The 19679-nt window shown below is 41.2% G+C and overlaps 1 protein-coding gene across 13 annotated transcripts in view; it reads left to right on the top strand.

Annotated features, from left to right (window-relative positions):
* MGA (MAX dimerization protein MGA) overlaps nt 1–19679 on the top strand; it is a 59069-nt gene that overhangs the window by 23892 nt on the left and 15498 nt on the right. For 8 of the 13 annotated variants that reach the window (XR_011726047.1, XM_071744692.1, XM_071744691.1 and 5 more), the window contains exons 6-17: nt 363–491; nt 1866–1964; nt 2803–3452; nt 4836–5193; nt 6432–6655; nt 7519–7659; nt 8072–8144; nt 9562–10091; nt 11549–11846; nt 13489–14124; nt 14708–15007; nt 17466–19204. Coding sequence is in view for 12 of the 13 variants with exons in the window: in XM_071744692.1 (XP_071600793.1) it covers nt 363–491; nt 1866–1964; nt 2803–3452; nt 4836–5193; nt 6432–6655; nt 7519–7659; nt 8072–8144; nt 9562–10091; nt 11549–11846; nt 13489–14124; nt 14708–15007; nt 17466–19204 (5177 nt within the window). In the remaining variant the exon portion in view is untranslated. Of the gene's footprint in view, nt 1–362; nt 492–1865; nt 1965–2802; nt 3453–4835; nt 5194–6431; nt 6656–7518; nt 7660–8071; nt 8145–9561; nt 10092–11548; nt 11847–13488; nt 14125–14707; nt 15008–17465; nt 19205–19679 lie in introns of those variants that run through there. The other 5 variants (XM_071744693.1, XM_071744694.1, XM_071744690.1 and 2 more) reach the window with 4 other exon arrangements.

Here is a 19679-nt window from a genome sequence, read left to right as displayed (position 1 = left end):
AACAAAACCCTAGTGGCAGTAAACAACACCATCAGAACATGGGTTAATAAATTTCTATCTAAACTTAAGTTTTAGTCCAAGAGAACTATGAGGAGGAATTCCATTATTTCTTGTTTTCATGTTCTCTAAAATTACTCCTTTATTCATACGTGCTGCAAATCCCATATAAGTAACCATTACAATTAATGGTTATACATTACTTATAAAAGAGCTAATGCTCTTTTTGTGTCTCTTAAAATCTTGGGTGGATGCTAGAAAAGCCTGTATGTGGCTTACTGGTTTATTTTTTAGTGAATATCTTAACTTTTTTTTCCTTAACATCTTGCTGTACTGAGACATTTACTGATTCTTGCCTCTTGTAGTGGGACTGAAGTTGAATTCTGTGGACCCAACTATGAGCATTGACTTGAAATACTTGGGTGTGCAGCTTCCTCTTTCCTACTCAAATTACTCTTTGTGGAACTACCCAGGAACCAATCCCAATTCTCCAGGTGGGTAGAACATAAATTTACTACAATTACAAGTATTATCTTTTTTTATCAGTGACCAGAAGGAGGCAATGGCTGTTTAATTGAACTTGTTATCTTAAAGAGATTACAGCAATATTAACATGACAAAAGGTGAGAACTTTTATAAATCACTGTGGGGTTATTGGTCAAGGACTCCTGAGCAGTTCTGGCCAAATTGTCTTAAGCTTCCATTTTTTTGGTGGTTGTGATCAAGGTACCTGTCTAGTTTATTTAATATGGGCATGTTTTGTCTGTTTGTCCTGGATTTTCTAAATGTGGATGTACACATTAACTACTCTCAGATGGCTTAGAAAAAAGCCTAAGCAATCTACATTTCTCTGTTGCACATGTGCAAACTGCACAGAGAGTGCAGTTAAGTATCAGTATCCATAGAGTTAAGTATCAGAACTTTCCATAAAATGACCTTGAGTTGCCACTTCATAACTGAATAATAATTATTTATGACAAAAGTGCTGACCAGTTGTGCATTTTAAAAACTTATGTGGTATGCACACAAGTGCATTTCTCATTGTAATGTTACTGTGATTCAGTTACTGTTGGTAAATATGGTTTTTAATAATAAACTGGTTGGACAAAGTATAAGGGTGCTTATCTTTCTCATACTTTTCTTTCTTATACTTCAATATTCTGATTATTGAGTCATTTTTCATCTGCTGCTTTTGGGAGCTGATGAAGAGGCCAATGTACCTTGGCTTTGTTCACACTACAAGAATTCAGAAGACCTCAGTTCAGTGTGAAATTCAGTTATTTCTGGTGTAACAGTTACATAAATCCCTATTAGTATTTTGACATTCCAGCTGAACTCTCAGAGCTGATGGATAATTTGACAGAGGTGTTGCTGTTTGCCTTTATTCACTGTCTCTGCCCTAAATTGATACTCAGCTGGATTGGACAGAACAGCAAATGTTAAATGAAGTTTCTCCAGGTCCTGTAGAAGTAATTTTCTCAGTTGAGGGCAAAGACTCAAATTATTTGAGATCATGTAGGATGGGGTCAAAACCTGCTTGTTCCATTTCAGCCTGTGAACTTGCTGGTTTGCCCATTTTGAGTTTTCTGTAAGCTGCTTGCAACATTGCTAAGGAGACAAAAACTGAAAATACAGGAGAAGGCATCTTCTATATTGAATGGAGGAGCAGAACTCTATGGGTAGCTTGACTTTAAGTATTCTGTTCACATCAAAAAACCCAATAAAACAAATAAACCCACCTGTCTAAGGATCAGGTCTCTTTATTCCTTCTGTTCATCTCTCCCTGAAAAGGAATAAGCAGAGTTTGCTAGGACATTAATACAATCAAGCTTGGGTCATAAACTGAGGATAACTTTCTTCTTTTCCAGATACAGGATTTCCTTTTGTTTCCAGGACAGGAAAGACAAATGATTTCACAAAAATAAAAGGCTGGCGTGGGAAGCTTCATGGTGCTTCTAGAAATGAAGGTAAAAAAAATGGAAAAGAGATTAGTGTACATAGTTCCCACACATGACCTTTTTCTTTACCTTCCATACATGTGCAGTTTGATTATTGTGTGTCTTAATGAGAGATTTTTTTTTTTTTTTAATTGAAACTGTCATGAATAAGGAAATTTTTGGTACTGCTTCCATGGTCAGAAAGGAGGCTTATGAGGGAGGAGAGGAATTTTACTCTCAGTAAAATGTATTCTGTTTCAGACAGAAGTCTTGAGTGAAGATCAAAGCTATAATAGTTTGGTTTTGTTTGTCTGGTTTGAATTTACTTGGAAATATGGTGATTTCAGAATTCTTTTGCCCCACAGGTCCTAATGAACTCCAGTGACTTTCTTTTATATCAGTGTATTTTTAACTCTGGTTAGAGTAGATATTCCTTACATATTTGATTAGTTTGTCTTTCTTTAGGAAGAAACAGATATTTGACTATTTGCTATATTTTACTTTATATTTAATATTTCTATTGTACCTTCTGCTCTTTTGTACAACGTTACATTGGGGTGTTCTAGACATCTTGTGGTACACTGGGTTGGCTGGATGTTGAGGACAAACAGTGTAAGCCTTCAACAGGCAGTGCTTCTGTGGAACTTCTTTCTGTGTTTGTGAGCCAAATACAGATGTTAAATCTCCACAGAAACAGTTGTTCAGACAGCTGGTTATGTTCCAGACAGGATTATATTTGGCAGGCCCATGTTGTACTGATCAAAAATATGTTTAGTGAGGTAGTTACGTGTTCTGTATTACTTAATTATTTTAAGATTTGTCAGTATGTTTTCTCAGGAGCTACTTAAGGTGCTCTTTACTTGTTTAGGTGGCAGTTCAGAAGGTTCCTTGAAGAATCGCTCTGCGTTCTGTAGTGACAAGCTGGATGAGTACCTGGAAAATGAAGGGAAGTTGATGGAAACTAGTATGGAATTCTCTTCTAGCACTCCCACTTCTCCTGTGGTGTATCAGCTTCCCACTAAGAGCACTAGCTATGTGAGAACACTTGACAGTGTTCTAAAGAAACAGTCCACCATAATTCCATCCACATCTTCTATGTTCAAGCCTGTCCCTCTGTCATCTACCTCCAGAAAGACAAGGACTCCAAACAAACAGACAGCTTCAAACAGCAGAGCAAAATCATCTTACAAGCCTATACTTCCTTCACCTATTGCTGCAAAGCAGAAGCACAACTTTTCAGCATCAGGGGAAAAGGCTGCTAAGTCTGCCTCAAACAGCAGCTCTGCTCATCAGGCAGATAGTTTTGTTGTGCCAGCTCTGGATGAAAGCATCCTTCCCAAACAGATCAGCTTGCGTCAGGCACCACAACAGCAACAAGCAGCACGTGCACCAGGTTTGTCCAAATCTCATGTGAAGCTGATGGACTTGGAAGACTGTGCTCTCTGGGATGGGAAACCACGGACCTACATTACAGAAGAACGAGCAGACATCTCTCTGGCAACCCTCCTAACAGCTCAGGTACATGGGGAATAGTTTCCTTCCTTTCTGTAGCGTTGCTTTTTCAAATCTTTGCACTCAGTGGTTTTGCACAGAGATGCAGAAAATGAGGTTGAAGCTGCTACATGACAAAGGAGGAAGTTCCTTTGTGGTGTGGTGTTTGCAGTGAAAGTTGCAAAGTGCTGGCTTAGCACTGAAAACACTGAATTGTGGTAATAATATGTTGAGATGCTCATCAGTAATTATAATCAATGAGTTCTCTGAAATTTTCATCACTAAAGTTCTAGTTAATACTATTATATTATATATCATATAGTATAATAATAATAATAATAATAATAATAGCAGCAGCCAGGTAGCCAAGAAGGCCAATGGCATCCTGGGCTGGCTCAGGAACAGCGTGGCCAGCAGGTCCAGGGAAGGGATTCTGCCCCTGTGCTCAGCCCTGGGGAGGCCACAGCTTGAGTCCTGTGTCCAGTTCTGGGCCCCTCAGCTCAGGAAGGAGATTGAGGTGCTGGAGCAGGTCCAGAGAAGAGCAAGGAGGCTGGGAAGGGATCCAGCACAAGTCCTGTGAGGAAGGGCTGAGGGAGCTGGGGGTGTTGAGGCTGGAGAAGAGGAGGCTCAGGGGAGACCTCATCACTCTCTCCAACTCCCTGAAAGGAGGTTGGAGCCAGGGGGGGTTGGGCTCTTTTCCCAGGCAACTCTCAGCAAGACAAGAGGGCACAAGAGGTCTCAAGTTGTGCCAGGGGAGGTTTAGGTTGGACATTAGAAAGAATTTCTTTCTGGAGAGGGTGATCAGACACTGGAATGGGCTGCCCAGGGAAGGGGTGGATTCTCCATCCCTGGAGATATTTCAAAAGAGCCTGGATGTGGCACTCAGTGCCGTGGGCTGGGAACTGCAGCGGGAGTGGATCAAGGGTTGGACTTGATGATCTCTGAGGTCCCTTCCAACCCAGCCAGTTCTATGATTCTATGAATAATAATAATAATATAATTATTTATATTATATTATAAAAATACCAGCTATTTGATAGCTGCATTTCCTTACTATTTGTCAGCCTTTCTTTCAGTTGATCTAACTGCAAATAAATCTTGGTCACGTAACTTGGTTGTCACCTGATAACCTCTTTTGCTTTTTTCACATCCTACTTAATACTGAGATGCCATAACTGTCTCAAACTGCTTCTTAGAAGACTTTACATGAGAACTCTCCACTGTTTTGTTTTCTTTGGTATAAATGACAATTTTTTTTAGTATGTAAACCATGTAGTCCGACAGGTTATGAATATATGAACGAATAGCAATTTTCCACATGCTTAATTTAATCTTACTAAAATCTATTCATACTAAATTTTATTCATACTAAAAATCGAAGTGTCTACCTGTTTAAAATTGTTTTTTTAGGCTTCTCTCAAAACCAAGCCTATCCACAAAATAATAAGACGACGAGCACCTCCTTGCAACAATGATTTCTGTCGTCTGGGCTGTGTCTGTGCCAGCCTCTTGCTGGAGAAACGTCAGCCCACCCACTGCCGCAGGCCCGACTGTATGTTTGGTTGTACCTGCTTGAAGAGAAAAGTGTTGCTGGTGAAGGGAGGATCAAAACATAAGAAAATAATGAAAAAGGCTGTGCGTGGAAATCTTTTGTTCTGTGGAGCACAAGAGGAGCAGCAAGAGGATGAAGATTTGGAAGAAGAGGGTGATGGGGAGGAAGATGAGTTGAAGGTGAAAGAGAAGAAGAAGAGAAAAAGGGTGGAATACAGTGAGTATTGATGGGCAAAAGTAATTTCTTGCAGCTTTGCAGAAACTACTTATCTTAGAGGGCATTTCCTATAGGATGTAGTGCTAATGCCACTTCTAAATCCAGAAACTGGACATGAATTTCAAGATAGGTCTGCAACATTTGGTTGCGTTTGGACTAGCACCTTTTTTTCTTTTTTTAATTCTTTGCAGAAACTACTTATCTTAGAGGGCATTTCTTATAGGATGTAGTGCTAATGGCACTTCTAAATCCAGAAACTGGAAGTGAATTTCAAGATAGGTCTGCAACATTTGGTTGGACTTGTCCCTTTTCTCTCCTCTTCTCTCCTCCTCTTCTCTCCTCCTCTTCTCTCCTCCTCTTCTCTCCTCCTCTTCTCTCCTCCTCTTCTCTCCTCCTCTTCTCTCCTCCTCTTCTCTCCTCCTCTTCTCTCCTCCTCTTCTCTCCTCCTCTTCTCTCCTCCTCTTCTCTCCTCCTCTTCTCTCCTCCTCTTCTCTCCTCCTCTTCTCTCCTCCTCTTCTCTCCTCCTCTTCTCTCCTCCTCTTCTCTCCTCCTCTTCTCTCCTCCTCTTCTCTCCTCCTCTTCTCTCCTCCTCTTCTCTCCTCCTCTTCTCTCCTCCTCTTCTCTCCTCCTCTTCTCTCCTCCTCTTCTCTCCTCCTCTTCTCTCCTCCTCTTCTCTCCTCCTCTTCTCTCCTCCTCTTCTCTCCTCCTCTTCTCTCCTCCTCTTCTCTCCTCCTCTTCTCTCCTCCTCTTCTCTCCTCCTCTTCTCTCCTCCTCTTCTCTCCTCCTCTTCTCTCCTCCTCTTCTCTCCTCCTCTTCTCTCCTCTTCCTCTTTTTTAATTCTTATCAGCATTTGGGGCATTGCTTAGGTGTTTATTGTGAACAAATAGATGGAGTTCCTTTTTTGATAATTTAAACTTTTGCTCAACTCTCCAAATATCTTTTAAGCCTAAGGATGTGATTGCTGCTATCACTGTTGGTAATCTGCAGTGTCACAATGCAGTTTTCTTTCCCTCTTATTGTGTGAATATGTAAAGCTGTATTTTCAGTTGCTGTAAATGGCTGCACAGTTTGTTGACTTTAGTGGAAATCCAGTGATTTACAGAAGCTGCAGATCTGGCTATGCTCAGAAAACCAAATTGGTAGAAATTTGTGGTTTTTTGTTTTTTTTTGTTACTGCTGTGTTAGGTTGTGTCATAAAGAAGTTGTCTTGGCTTTCCCCCCCTTTTTTTTTTTCTCAGCTATCTGTGACTCAGAGCCAGAACAGCCCATCAGGAGTTGTCCACTGTGGGTGAAAGTAGAAGGTGAAGTAGATCCAGAGCCAATTTACATCCCAACACCATCTGTTATTGAACCAGTTAAATCTTCAGCACTGGCCAACCCTGAAGCTGTGCTTTCTAGTAAGCACAGATCATCCAGTGGAGTGAAACCAAGCAGAGTGTATACTCCTAAACCAAATCCAGTGGTAAGAAAGAGAGATATGGCTTGTTTTGTTTTCTTTTTATTGAAAGTTAAGCTCCCAAAATCCCCTATTCTGGACCACTAGAATGAATTGACTGTGTATCATGTAACTCTTTAGCTACATTTATATTCTGTTGAGCATTTACTGTACCAATATGCAGGTGGTGAAAGTTGCTTATGATTCACTTATAGCATAATTATTAAAAGATGCAGCAATATTTGCTGTTTCTGGCAAAATTATTGCTGCTCCTGTAGTGTTTCAGTAAATTATAAGCTGCATATATAGCTTCTATGATTTACTTGCAAAAAAATTGGGATTACAGACTTATGGTGTTCACTGTAATTCTGGAGTCTTTTTGTTCTAGTTTGACATTTCACTGCCAATATTGGAAGAATCTGCATTTACTTCTCTCCTCACTAAAAATCACAACTGCAGCAGTACAGGAAGAAAGGCAGAGTTCAGCCTGGTTATGTCTGAAGAACAGACATACCAGAGTTGCTATTTAATGTATACCAGATCATGTTAAACAATGCCTGATACTTAGGGCTTGTTCCCTTACTTAGAAGAATATCTGGGTTTGGGTTTTTTGGGTGATGGTGTCCCCCCCACCCTGAATGTGTAATCTGGAAGCAAGAGGCAGACTGTGGGCTATGTGATACTAAAGAGGGGAGATTCAGCTTTAATTCCTAGATTTTTCTTTTTGACATTTACTATTAAAATATTAATGTTGAAGTGTTTTTAGGAAGTCTGACTCTTCCATTAATCTAATATACTATGAATCTGAACCATGGGCTATGAATTTAATGTGGTTCATGAGTCTAAAATGTTCTTTTGGGGGTTTTTTTGGGTTTTTTTTTTTTTTGTAGGTTCGAGAGGAGGACAAAGATCCTGTCTACTTGTACTTTGAGAGTATGATGACTTGTGCACGGGTCCGGGAATATGACTGCAAGAGAGAGAAGAAAAAGCAAAAAAAAGAAAAAAGTGAGGCACAGAGCTCTAATATAAAGGTAAGGTGTCACCCTGTAACCAGCATGTATCATAGAACAGGCAGAAATGTTGAAAATGGTTTTTTTTTCCCAGAAACTGTTACACAACATGAGGGCTTGGCTTGTATCTGGTGGTGATAGGGCTGTGGAGCTTGGAGTCTAAATTGCCTATCAGTCAGTGCTGGTAGAATTGTAATATTATTGTGATAGAAAGTCTTGTCTGTGGAAGTTTCTGGCTGCCAGGTGCATAATCCTGTAAGGATTAAGTTTTTGTTGTTAAAAAGAGGTAATTTATGATAAAAAGTGTAACACTGTTAAAGTTGGGATGTTTTATGATTGGGAGTGACAGTATGGTGGACTGGTTTTTTGTGATCTGATTTTAGTGTGAAAGAGACAGGATGAGTACTTTCCTTGGATTTCTTTCTTCCCACAGGAGCATGAGCCAGAGCTTCAGTGTCCTGAGAAAGCAACCTGTGAGACAGACAAAGAAACTGAAAAATCAGGAGGTAAGAGCCAAGTGTTGAGTATAATTCAACCTTTTGGTAGTACCACATTTCTGTGGGTCTTTTTCTTGTGGCTTTATTTTTTTGACAAGGTGCATCCATTGATGAAACAAAGGTCCATTTTCTGGGGTGTTATTACAATTGTCAATAAAAACCTTATGATGTGCTTACAGTTTCCTGTTTTCTTAAGCAGCTGTGTGTGTGCCATGTGGGAGATTACATCAGGCTAAATATCCAGTAACTGCTGTTGCTCTAAGGTTAAAATGACCATTATTGTAGCTTGTTTAGCAAGAAAAGATCATACTGCACAGCAGACTTGGCTTGCAGAGTGATAATTAGATACCTGGTCAGGAATGGAGATCACTGTTCATGGTTTGTCTGGCTTTTCTTTCCCCTCTTTTTTGTCTTACTTTTACTTTGTAGCTACTGAAGAATTATAAATAAATATATATTTATTATATATAAAAATTATAAATATCCAAGTGGTACTATGAGGATGGGATCCTCGAGTTCTCCACTCTAGAACTGTGTGGGATAAGGAGGTGCCTGTACTTCATTTGGAGTTTTTTGATGCTGAATTCTTTTAGTTCAAGTTGAAAGATTGAAGTTTTGTTTCATTATATATACTGGGTTTGAGTTTCTAGTTCATAACTGGACATCTGTGGTTTCCTTCAGCCTGAAGTGGCCTGAATCATGTTATGAACTTTAAAATGAGACATGGTAGAGGAATTGTATCATACATTAATGGAATATAGCTGCCTTTTTGAGCTGATTTTTTTTATTTCATTGTTTAACGTGTACAAACAGCACACTTTACATTTAAGGATTTGAATGGAAAAAATAATACAACTAGTTGAAAATGCACATGAATTGGTAGGTGAAATTGAAATGGCCAGGACACAGGGGTCAACATCCTTACAAGTTTTGGAAAAAGTGGCTTTGGATCTCTAATAACAACTAAAGGTCATGCTTCTGTTGTACATCTCCAAAAGACAGTTCTGCTGGTGGCATGTTTGCCCCTCGTGCCATTGTGGTCCTTTTCTGTCTCCAAGAGAAGTGCCATCTCTTGAATAACCAGTGATGCTTCCTGCTGCATGTTGTTGTTGTTGTTGCTCAGAGGTCTTTCTCACCTGTGTACTGGAACAACCCAGCTTTGTTTAGCTTGTGATGCAATGGGATACAACCTGAGATGGTATGGCTGCAGGGAATGAAACTCTGAGATCCAGTTACCATAGTTTTGAAGTGAGTTGTTGCTTGCTTGTGAAGCTCTGCGAGGGGAAGTGATGCTTTTGAACATCATTTAACTTGTTGTTAAAGAAGCTGAGAGAAGGGTGGAGATGTGGGCAGGATAAAACTGTTTGAATATCCAGGTGATTAAAATGCCATAGTATTGCAGAAACCTATTTCAATTCTTTCTCAGAGAAAAGCTGGTGTTCTTCCCGTAGCGAGGGGGATTCATCCTCCAGCTCCTTTGTTCATCACACCACTCCAGCTGAACCAACCAAACTTATCGAGATAATCCCTGACCAGAGCTGGGAGGAAGATAACAATAAGATCTTGACCATCCTGTCACAGCATATCAACAGTAAAGTGCCACAGTGCCTCAAAGTTGGTAGCTTCGTTCTTGAGTTGGCTTCGGAACACAAGGCCCAGGATGAGAATCAACCTCCCGTCTACTCCTCCAGAGTGAAAATTTCAATGCCCTCCTACCAGGACAAGGATGAGAAGCCTGAGATAGCTGACTTGGAGACTCCTGATAGTGGGGTACCATCAGGACCATCACACACAACCCCAGAAAATCTAAAGTTCTTGCGGGCAGACAGATTGGACAAACTGCGGGAGAAGCTGCATGGGGGCAAAGGTTTGCCTTTTTATGCAGGGATTTCTCCTGCAGGAAAGCTGGTTGTCTACAAACGCAAAGCTAATATCAGCCCCTCAGGCTTTATTCAGGTGGGTTCCTCTGCCTTTACTGTGGAGATTAGATGCAGTTTCATCCAGTAGCCCAGAATTCCTTGAAGGGGAGAACACGCTTTAATTTGTCTACCTGGTCTTTGGCCTGTCCGGACAAGGATCTTGGTGTCTGGTGGCATTCCTGCTTCTCTCTTTCAAGATTGACTCAGTAATGAGAAATCTGATGGGCTACCTGATCTTTTTGGCCATCTGGGTCTCGGTGGCCCAAGTACAGAATGTCTCCCAAGATCTTTTTGGCACTTTGGAAAACTCCCTGCAGATGAATTTGACAGATAATACTTCTAAACGAATGGCTTTTAGGGGACACAAAAAGAATATTTTCTGAGGAAGTTTACACTGGGACAAAACTTTAAAAGTGAAACTTTTATTAGATATTAAGTGGCTTTTGCTGCAGCTTACTATTAATCTTCATTAACAGCCTGCATCCTTTTTGCAGAATATATGTTGTTCATCAAGAGACTTCATAATTCTGTGTTCAAAGTGGGTCCTTTCCCTGCAGATTCATGCTGCCTATTTGATACTACAAAGTGGTGGTAGGACCCGTGGGGCTAGGAGGAAGTTCTTTTGCAATCAAAGTTATTTGTGGTTATAGTAGCAACACTTTTAGAGAAGTCTGAATTACAAAATAGTAAGATTTATTTTCATGGTGCTGTGCAGATATGGCACCTTCAAAAAGAGAAGCTGTCAGAGGAAAAAAAATGTAGGGGGAAGATTTCTTTGTTACTCAAAGTTGATCAATAAAAAGAGTCAAGACCATATTTAGTAGTGTGTAAAATAGATTTGGCTTCTAGAAGGTTTTACCCAACGACCTGAAAATAAAACACAGCACTACCAAAACTTCCTATTACATAAAGCCTGACATTCCAGAAGGATGTTCCTCTCCTGTGCAGTTACCACCACAATTCTGAATTTGGTCAGTTGATCATAACTTAATTACAGTATTGCATTATACTCTGGGTAAGAAAAAAGAGCTAGTAAAGCTTCCACAAGCTCTTTAGAGTTTTGTCCCAATGTATATGACATAAGTATTCTTCTGTTACACAGGTGTTAATTAGGTCTCAGAATTTCATCCAAAATTGTCCTCAGATTTGGGAACCCATTTTTATTTGGAACTGTAGCATAGATGAGGGGCAGGAAAAGTGAGTGCTAGCTTCACTCAGATTATCTAATTTCAGTGATTTCACGTGCTCTTTTTGACTCTGTGGCTCTATTTGAGTCAGAGTAGCATCTAAAATCTGTATTATAAAGACATCACAAGAGTTGTTTGAAGTTCTCCCGGACAGTAAGGAAATTAGGGATTCCCATTCTGAATTGCAATGTTTTTTTTTTTTTTTTTTAAAAAAAGGACACTTGGAAGTCCCATAGAATGAAACGCCTCTCCAGAGGCGGTGAATTAGCATCCTTTTCACAAAATTTCCCTTTTCCACTTTTTTCAGGTTAATGATAAAAGGTATCCTCAGGCCAAACTGCTTTTGGGACAGATGGGGGCATTACATCCTGCCAATCGGCTAGCAGCTTATATCACAGGCAGGCTACGACCCACAGTACTTCCTATCTCAGCCCTCAGTACTGTGATCTCCAAGGTAGCATCCCAAGGTAAAGCAGCTGCTTCTGAGACAACATCAGTCCAGGTGCCCACATCATCATCTCCCAAAACTACATCTTCCACCAGCACTACTTCAACCCCCACTGTGAGGAGACTGAAAACCCATGTCCCAGCACAGAGACAGATAGGTAGGTTGGAACTTATTACTGTGTTTTAAATTGCCTGAAGCTGAAGTAAAAAGCAAGTGTACAGCATTGCTGTTGATTTCAGTGCAACTGTACGTGTTGCCTTTGGCTGCATTGCCTCCCTAAACTGCCTCTGCAATGAATAACCTCTTTAAAGCAGAAAATTTTATTTTGACTTCAGAGTAAGATTGCAGATGTTAACTGTTAGTCACTTTACTAATGCTACTAGGCCATATTTTCAAGAGACAATGAAGGAATGGATGGAGTCACGCTGGATGTTGAGTGTGGAGATTTTTTTGTTTTGCAAGTTTCCTCCCAATGATTTTAATTGCTTTTCATCAAACATCAATTTAACTTAAAATGAGTGAGGGTTTACTTTAATCTCTGGTTCTTCGGTGCCAGTTTTTCTGAATGACTTTGCACTGATAATTGGACTTCTTGTCACCACCAAAGATGTGATAAGCAGCAGTGAAAGACAAGATGGTCCAAATCTGGATTAGCAGAGGTGTGCAGCCAATAACCTCACCAGCCTGCAGTCTCATTGGATTTCACAAGCTAAACAGGGTTGGACTTAGCACTTCCAATAGTGTTGGAAGAAGCACGTGGTACTTGTGTCTGAGTTGGTAGTGGCTATCCCAGCATGGCAAGGGAGGGGGAAGTTGCCTTTAACTGTTACTTTAAAAAAAGATCTGAAGAAGCTTTACACGAGAAAAGGATGTTACCTGTGTCCTGGCAAAACTTTTAACTTCTGATTGATTTTGTTTTTTTCTGCCTAAATTTTCATTGCCGTGTAAACCCGTGCGTTGTTTTTCTCGTCCTGTAATAAAACTTCCTGTCTTGTGTGTTTATGCAATATTAAAGAGCTGGCTGCATTTCATTGATGGGTGAAGTGATTGTTGTGTATATGATTTAAGTGTTCTGGTATATTCTGGGTTAAAAACACTATATACATTAATTAACCACAGCATTTAGGTTGGCCTTGCTCTGGAGTCTGTGCTGCTGCACTCAGCTGCAGGCATCTGGAATGACCTAGGGGCAGCTTTTTGATCCACTGGTGCACCAAGATCCACTGGAAAGGGTCTTTCCAATAGTGATTACTTCTCACTGGTTAAAATTTGTCTGATTCAGTCCTCAGTTGCTGCATGAATGTCACTGCAGTGAGAAAGGACATGGCAAACTGTACCTCCCTCCTGCCACCTTCCCTCATGGCTGTGTAAGATGTGGATGCAGTAGAAGGGGGATGAAAACCAAGAAGCAGTGAAAAATGGAACATCACAGAAGCAGATACAGGAAGAATTTGATGTTTAGAAAGTAGTTTGAGCCCATTATTTCACTCAAGTGTTTGTTTTTTCTGTACTGTAATTGGAATTGTTTGTTCATAGTTTCATGATAAAGGAAACCCTGCAAGCCCAGAGGCTTTTGTGTGGCCAGGAAGAAATGCAACAAAAAGCTAAAGAAGCGGAATAAAGCAGCCACATTGCTAGTATGTGAGGCATGTTCAGAACTGCCACAAGGGTTTCAATTTAGTTACAAGGTAAAAAGAAAACAGAGGTTCAGATTCATGCTGAAATTAACAATTGTAGCACCTGTAAAAAGGCAAAGAGGGAATCTGTTACAATTTTGACCTGCAAGTTTTTATTTGCAGCTGCCCGACCCTCACCCGGTGGGATGTTCGCGCAGTTCGTGATGAACAAGGCTGGAGCTCTGCAGCAGAAGATCCCTGGAGCAAGCACACGCCAGCAGCCCCTCTCAGGGCCCCAGAAGCTCAGTATCAAGCCTAGCCCTATCATGGTGGTTGCTCCCATGGTTCCCTCAAGGCCATCTCCAGCTCAGTGCACGCTCTCTCCTGCGGTGACCGCAGCCACCACCACTTCTCCACCTGCTGTAGAAAGTACTGCTGCGACAGCATCTGCTGTGACCTCTCCCAGCCAGACAAAAGCCAATGAACCTGACTGCTCTCCTCCTGCAGTTACAGTTGCAGCTGCTCCAGCAACACCCGGAATCAACACCTCTACCACTCCCTCATCCACCACTCCAGCTGCCACTGTGAACATCAGCAAATCAACAGGGATTGTTGCACCAGTAGCAACCACCTCCTTCCCTAACACTGTAGTAATATCACCGACTGTTACTTGCCCTGTTGTCACTACACCCACTTCTACGGTTGTACTAGCAACAACAGCAATGGCTACATCTGTGGTGACCACACCAACTTCCTCTGCTGTTTCTGTTCCAGTTATACTATCAGGAGTTAATACTCCTTCACTGAATGCAAGAAAAGGTAAGGCTTAGGTGCCTTCAGCTTTTACTACAAACACTGCCTTTTTTCATTCTGCCTCCTCATTGCTAGAACTCGGGCTGCAACTCTACAACCCAATTTAAATATAGATTCACTGGCTGACCCTTCTTTACAAAATAGAGTAAGAAATGTAATCTCTTAAGTTGCTTGGGGTTTCTTCTAGCCTGTGTTGGTGGAGGAGGAAAAAATGTAGGTTATCTGGTCAGTGACTGCTATGTAATGAGCTAGAAGTTGCTCATCATCTTTTCTTGCCCCAGAGAAAAGTATAGCACAGTTACAGTTATGACTGCTAGAATTTTACAGTCAGCATAGAGTCCAATAAGTAGGTTTGGAATTACCTCATTAACATGGAAGTCTTCTGAGAACTGCATTTAAAAGACTGTTCTGACCTGGTTTGTTCTATGTGGCTTCTGTGAATGAAAATAGAAAAAAAAAAAAAAAAAAAAGGCTTGAAACAAGTTTAAAGAAATCTGGGTGTTTCCAAAACATTTGTGCTTATTTCATTAATCCAGGTCTATAGGCTGTTGTTTTAAGCTGATTTTTATCCAATTTTTGAATGTTTCAGAAGATGCTCCTCCACAAGCTCTAAATAGCAGTCCCCAGAAGGTATCTCCTGGAGCAGACAAACGTGTGGGGCCTCGGTTGCTGCTGATCCCGGTGCAGCAGACGTCTCCTGCTTTGCGGCCGCTGAACAGCGCACCCCTTGTTCCCAGGCAGAGGATGGTCCTGCAGCCTGTCAGGAGTCCTGGTGCTATGAACCTCTTCAGACATCCAAGTGGGCAAATCATTCAGCTTGTCCCTCTGCAACAGTTGCGACCTGCAGGTGCCCAGCCCAGCGTGCAGCCAGTGATGTTCCGAAATCCAGGTACCAAGTCCAAAATGTTTCTTTTTTGATTGAGCTGTATTTCTTTTTTGATTGACCTGTTTTGGGGGCTGACCTGCTGGAGAGCAGTGTAGGTGAAAGAGACCTAGGGGTCCTGGTAGACAAGAAGATACCCATGAGCCAGCAATGTGCCCTTGTGGCCAAGAAGGCCAATGGCATCCTGGGGTGCATTAGAAAGGGTGTGGTTAGTAGGTCAAGAGAGGTTCTCCTCTGAATTGGAACTTCTGAAACCTTTTGTTTCTCTGGAGAACAAATATAAAACCAGAGGCTCTGGCTCCCTCAGTATCTCTCTCTGTGATAGAGATCTCTCTGATCTCTCTCTTTCAGGCAGCCACGTGTTACCTTTGTGGCAGAAATGATACTGCTCAAATGGTGTGTGATAGTTACCATGTCCTGGTTTTGTATGGCATGACCTGGCTTGAAATCTTTGTCCCCATTGTGTCAGGGCCTTTCTGTTCACTGATTTCAGAGAGATGATCTATTAGGATGCTTTTTGTGCACTGATTGCAAGTCCCCATTGCAAAGGTGAGGGATAGTAGGTCGAGAGAGGTTCTCCTCCCCCTCTATTCTGCATTGGTGAGGCCACACCTGGAGTATTGTGTCCAGTTCTGGGCCCCTCAGTTCAAGAAGGACAGGGAAGTGCTTGAAAGAGTCCAGCGCAGAGCTACTGAGATGATTAAGGGAGTGGAACATCTCCCTTATGAGGAAAGGCTGAGGGAGCTGGGTCTCTTTAGTTTGGAGAAAAGGAGACTGAGGGGTGACCTCATCAATGTTTTCAAATATGTAAGGGGTGAGTGTCAGGGAGATGGAGTTAGGCTTTTCTCAGTGGTGACCAGTGATAGGACAAGGGGTAATGGGTGTAAATTGGAGCATAGGAGGTTCAAGTTGAATATCAGAAAAAATTTTTTTACTGTAAGGGTGACAGAGCCCTGGAACAGGCTGCCCAGGGGGGTTGTGGAGTCTCCTTCACTGGAGACATTCAAAACCCACCTGGACACGTTCCTAGGCGATGTACTCTAGGGGGCCCTGCTCTGGCAGGGGGGGTTGGACTAGATGATCTTTCGAGGTCCCTTCCAACCTCTAGGATTCTATGATTCTATGATTCTTTTTTGATCGACCTTAGAAATAAACAGTGTAACAAAAGTCTGTGTTACTTCTTTCCTCTGCTGGATCTTAGTCCAATTTGATTCTCCTTGAGGAGTGAAAGAACATGGTCTAATTCAGGTGTAATACAACTTACATACCATCTGTCTAAAATACAGAATGTGGGTTTAATTAGCTGAGTCACCAAATTTACCAATTCTTTTGGGCAAGTAAAAGGGCCTCTGTGCATGTGGCAATGGAGCCATGTCCACTGTATCATCAGAACTTAAATTCTCTGGATCAGGTGATTGAAAAATAATTGTTGTTGGAGACTTTTAAAAAGAATAAGCTGTTACTTGTGTCTTGCTCTGTTTTTGTTGGGTTTGAGAGCTTGTTACAGCAGCTACTCAGGCTAAATGCTACCCTGCAGTACAAAACTGCTGTGTTTTTACCCCTTAGAGTGAGAGAATTAAAAGAAGTTTTATTATCAGATGTTTCTCTAGTGCAGAGATAAAGGCAGGATTGGAAGAAGTAAAAATTGCATGTGTCTGACAATATAGGTAGGATGCTTTATGAGCATACTGGTGCACATATTTGTAAATAAGCAAAATATACTTTAAATGTGTGCTTTTCAGTAAGATTTTTCTTCTGTTCTCCCCTTATAAAGAAACATCTTCAGGAGAGTGAGACAGAGTGGTAATGAAAAGAGAGAGGGGAGAACAAGTGTGTTAGATAACAGAACTCTGGGGGGGAGAGAAGATAATCCTGTGCCTTAGTTCAGGTTTGAGCATGAGGTGTGATAAAGAATTGGTCAAAAAGTTTGAATTCCTTTCTTGTTGGGGACTTTTACTGTGCAAGATAAATCAGTTGCCAGTGGTGGTACTTTTCTTCCGTGCTTAGGGAATTATGAAACACCACAGAAAACTTCATGAAGGTGCAAAAGATTGTAGTGTAATCTTGTTACAGTTTTTCTCCATAGATGTCTTTCTCTAAGAAAAAAAGTTCGTTTTTTTTTTTTAAATTTTCATTTTCCTGTTTTCTATTAAGTAGATATTAAAATGCAGAGGACTTCAAATGCAATGACTTGCAATTAAAAAGCTTAATGCCAGAACTTACCATTAAATCTGCTAATTTTAGAATAGTTACCTGATGTATTTTATTAGGGTGTTCCATATAAAAATTCAACAGTTTAATGTCTTTATGCAGCACAACCTCTTCTACTGAAAAGTTGTGGTCCAAATACCTGATAACCTTGTGATCCTCAAGACAGCACTGGTTACTTCTAGTCCAGCATCAAATGCTAAAACTAAAAATAAAATTGCTTTGAGGAGTTATTAATGTTTTGTTTTCCTTACAGGGTCTGTTGTAGGGATTCGGTTGCCTGCACCTTCTAAACCTCCTGAGTCTCCTATGTCTCCTACTTCTGTGTCTTCCACTTCTCCCACAAAGTCAGCTGGGCAAACAGCAGGATCCAAGTTATCCCCTACATCCAACCTGGCCACTCAAGCATCTTCCCTCCCTTCAGTGACAAGTTTTGTGTCACAGCCAGGCACTCTGACTCTGAGGCTCTCTCCTCCTGCTGCTAGCAGCATGACAAATCAAGCAGCCTCTGAATCTAAAGTAACCAGCAGCTCAGTTGGTCTGCCAGGTACTGCTGCTAACCTCATACCTTTACAATCTGGTAGTTTTGCTTTACTTCAGCTCCCAGGACAGAAGACTGTGCCAAACTCCATTCTTCACCATTTTGCATCCCTACAGATGAAGAAGGATTACAGAAAAATATGTAAGAAAGAGGACACGAGCACTGCTCAGCAGAAGAGTGGGAAGGCTCCAAACTCAGATAAGGCTGAAGTTAGAGTGTCTGAGGCCACAGTGTCAGATACAAAACAAGAAGAAAATGAGTTACCAATAAACCAGTCAAATAATGTTGAAGAGTCCCCATCTGGCACAGTTGTCCCTGCTGGAAATTCCCCTACGTTACAGATGGTGGAGAAAGACTTGAAGGTGCTGGAGAAGTCTTGTGATGATAGTTCTTCTTCTCAGACTGATGTTGCTGCAGATGTTGTATCATCTGACCATTCATATATCAGTGAGAAGCCAAATGAGGAGGAAGAAAAAGGGGCCCTTGAGGAGAAAGAGGATTCTGTCAGTTCTGAAGCTGTAGTGGAGTCTGTTCCAGCTAACTCAGAAACTGTCTGTGAGTCATCAGAGCAACCTTCACTTGCTCCTCTGGATAATGCACATCCACAAAGTCTTGAGAATCAGGAGACTGCACAGGTGAAGACCCCTGGGAAGGAGCAAATACACAAAGAACAGGAAGGGAGCCCAGTGAAGGAGGAGGAAGGAGATGCACAGACCCAGATAAAGCAGGAAGGAGATGCACAGACAAAGATAAAACAGGAAAACGAGGCAAGTTCTGAGCAACCACAGGGTCAACAAGAGCAGGATGCACAGCTGGAGAACAAGAAGGAACAGAGAGAGACTGAACTGTCTCAGGACAAACAAGAATGCCAGGGTAGTGCCATGCTGCAGCCACAATTGGAAAGGAAGGAGTACAAGAACTCCACAGAAGCAGAAAACAAGAGAGAAAAAAAAGAAATTAAATCTGAAATAAGTCCTGCAAAACAGCAGGACTGTGGTACAGGAGAACAGCCTGCAGTCAATACTGAGGAAAGCAAAGCAAACCTAGGTAGGCAGGAAAGCTGTAATAACAAAGAGCAGGATGCTTTTGGTTGTCAAGAAGAGATGAAAACAGGTCAAGATATTGTAACACATGTCAACAGTTCTTGGAGCAAAATATCTAGTATTGTACCTGCTTTAGAAATTAAAAGTGAGGTGGATAACAAAGCTGATACATCTGAGAGAAGTGACTTCCTGCCACCAGAACAGAGGCCACAGGAATCCAGGCATCACAGCAAGGGTTGTGTGCCCACTGTTGACACAACTACTGATGATATGGAAGAGGAAGAAGAGGAAGAGGAAGAGGAGGATGATGAGGAGGATGAAGAGGATGAAAAAACTGATGATTCTGCTGATGAGTTGCTGGATGGTGCTTCTGACTTCCTAAGTGAAGAGGAAATAGATGTGGAAAAAGTGGTAAGCATTTCACTGTTTCTGAAGGAATTATATATATATATATATGTATTTTTTAATTGGCCAACTAACATGTAACATATGGATTTGAAAGACACAGTATGATGATTCTGTTCTGGACTTAAGTTTTTTTAGAAAGTCTAGATTGGGGTTCCAAGCAGAAACACCTTTTTTTTTTTCTTCTTAGTTGCATGCTTTTTTACAGGTAGCATTGTAATGGCCTTCTAGGAATTGTCCATTTTTCAGTTACATTGAGCAAACTGGTAGAACCCATTCTGTGTTGCCTTCCTGCAGTATTTACTCAAGCAGCTGGGTTCCTTGTAATGTGAGTTACCCTAAAATGTAGTAGCCAGTTCTAGTGTTTCTGTTACTTTAAGCTGATTCCTTGTACTTAGTTATTGTTGTCCTTATTTAAGTTATTTCTGAAAGGAATATTTGAATCTCTCCTTAAATTCCTCTTGAAACATAGTAATACATT

The sequence above is a fragment of the Heliangelus exortis genome, chromosome 5 (genome assembly GCF_036169615.1).
Source record: "Heliangelus exortis chromosome 5, bHelExo1.hap1, whole genome shotgun sequence".
In the NCBI taxonomy this organism is placed as follows: domain Eukaryota; kingdom Metazoa; phylum Chordata; class Aves; order Apodiformes; family Trochilidae; genus Heliangelus; species Heliangelus exortis.
The sequence above is the reverse complement of the archived record's forward strand: the minus strand, read 5'-3'. Positions and strand labels throughout refer to the sequence as shown.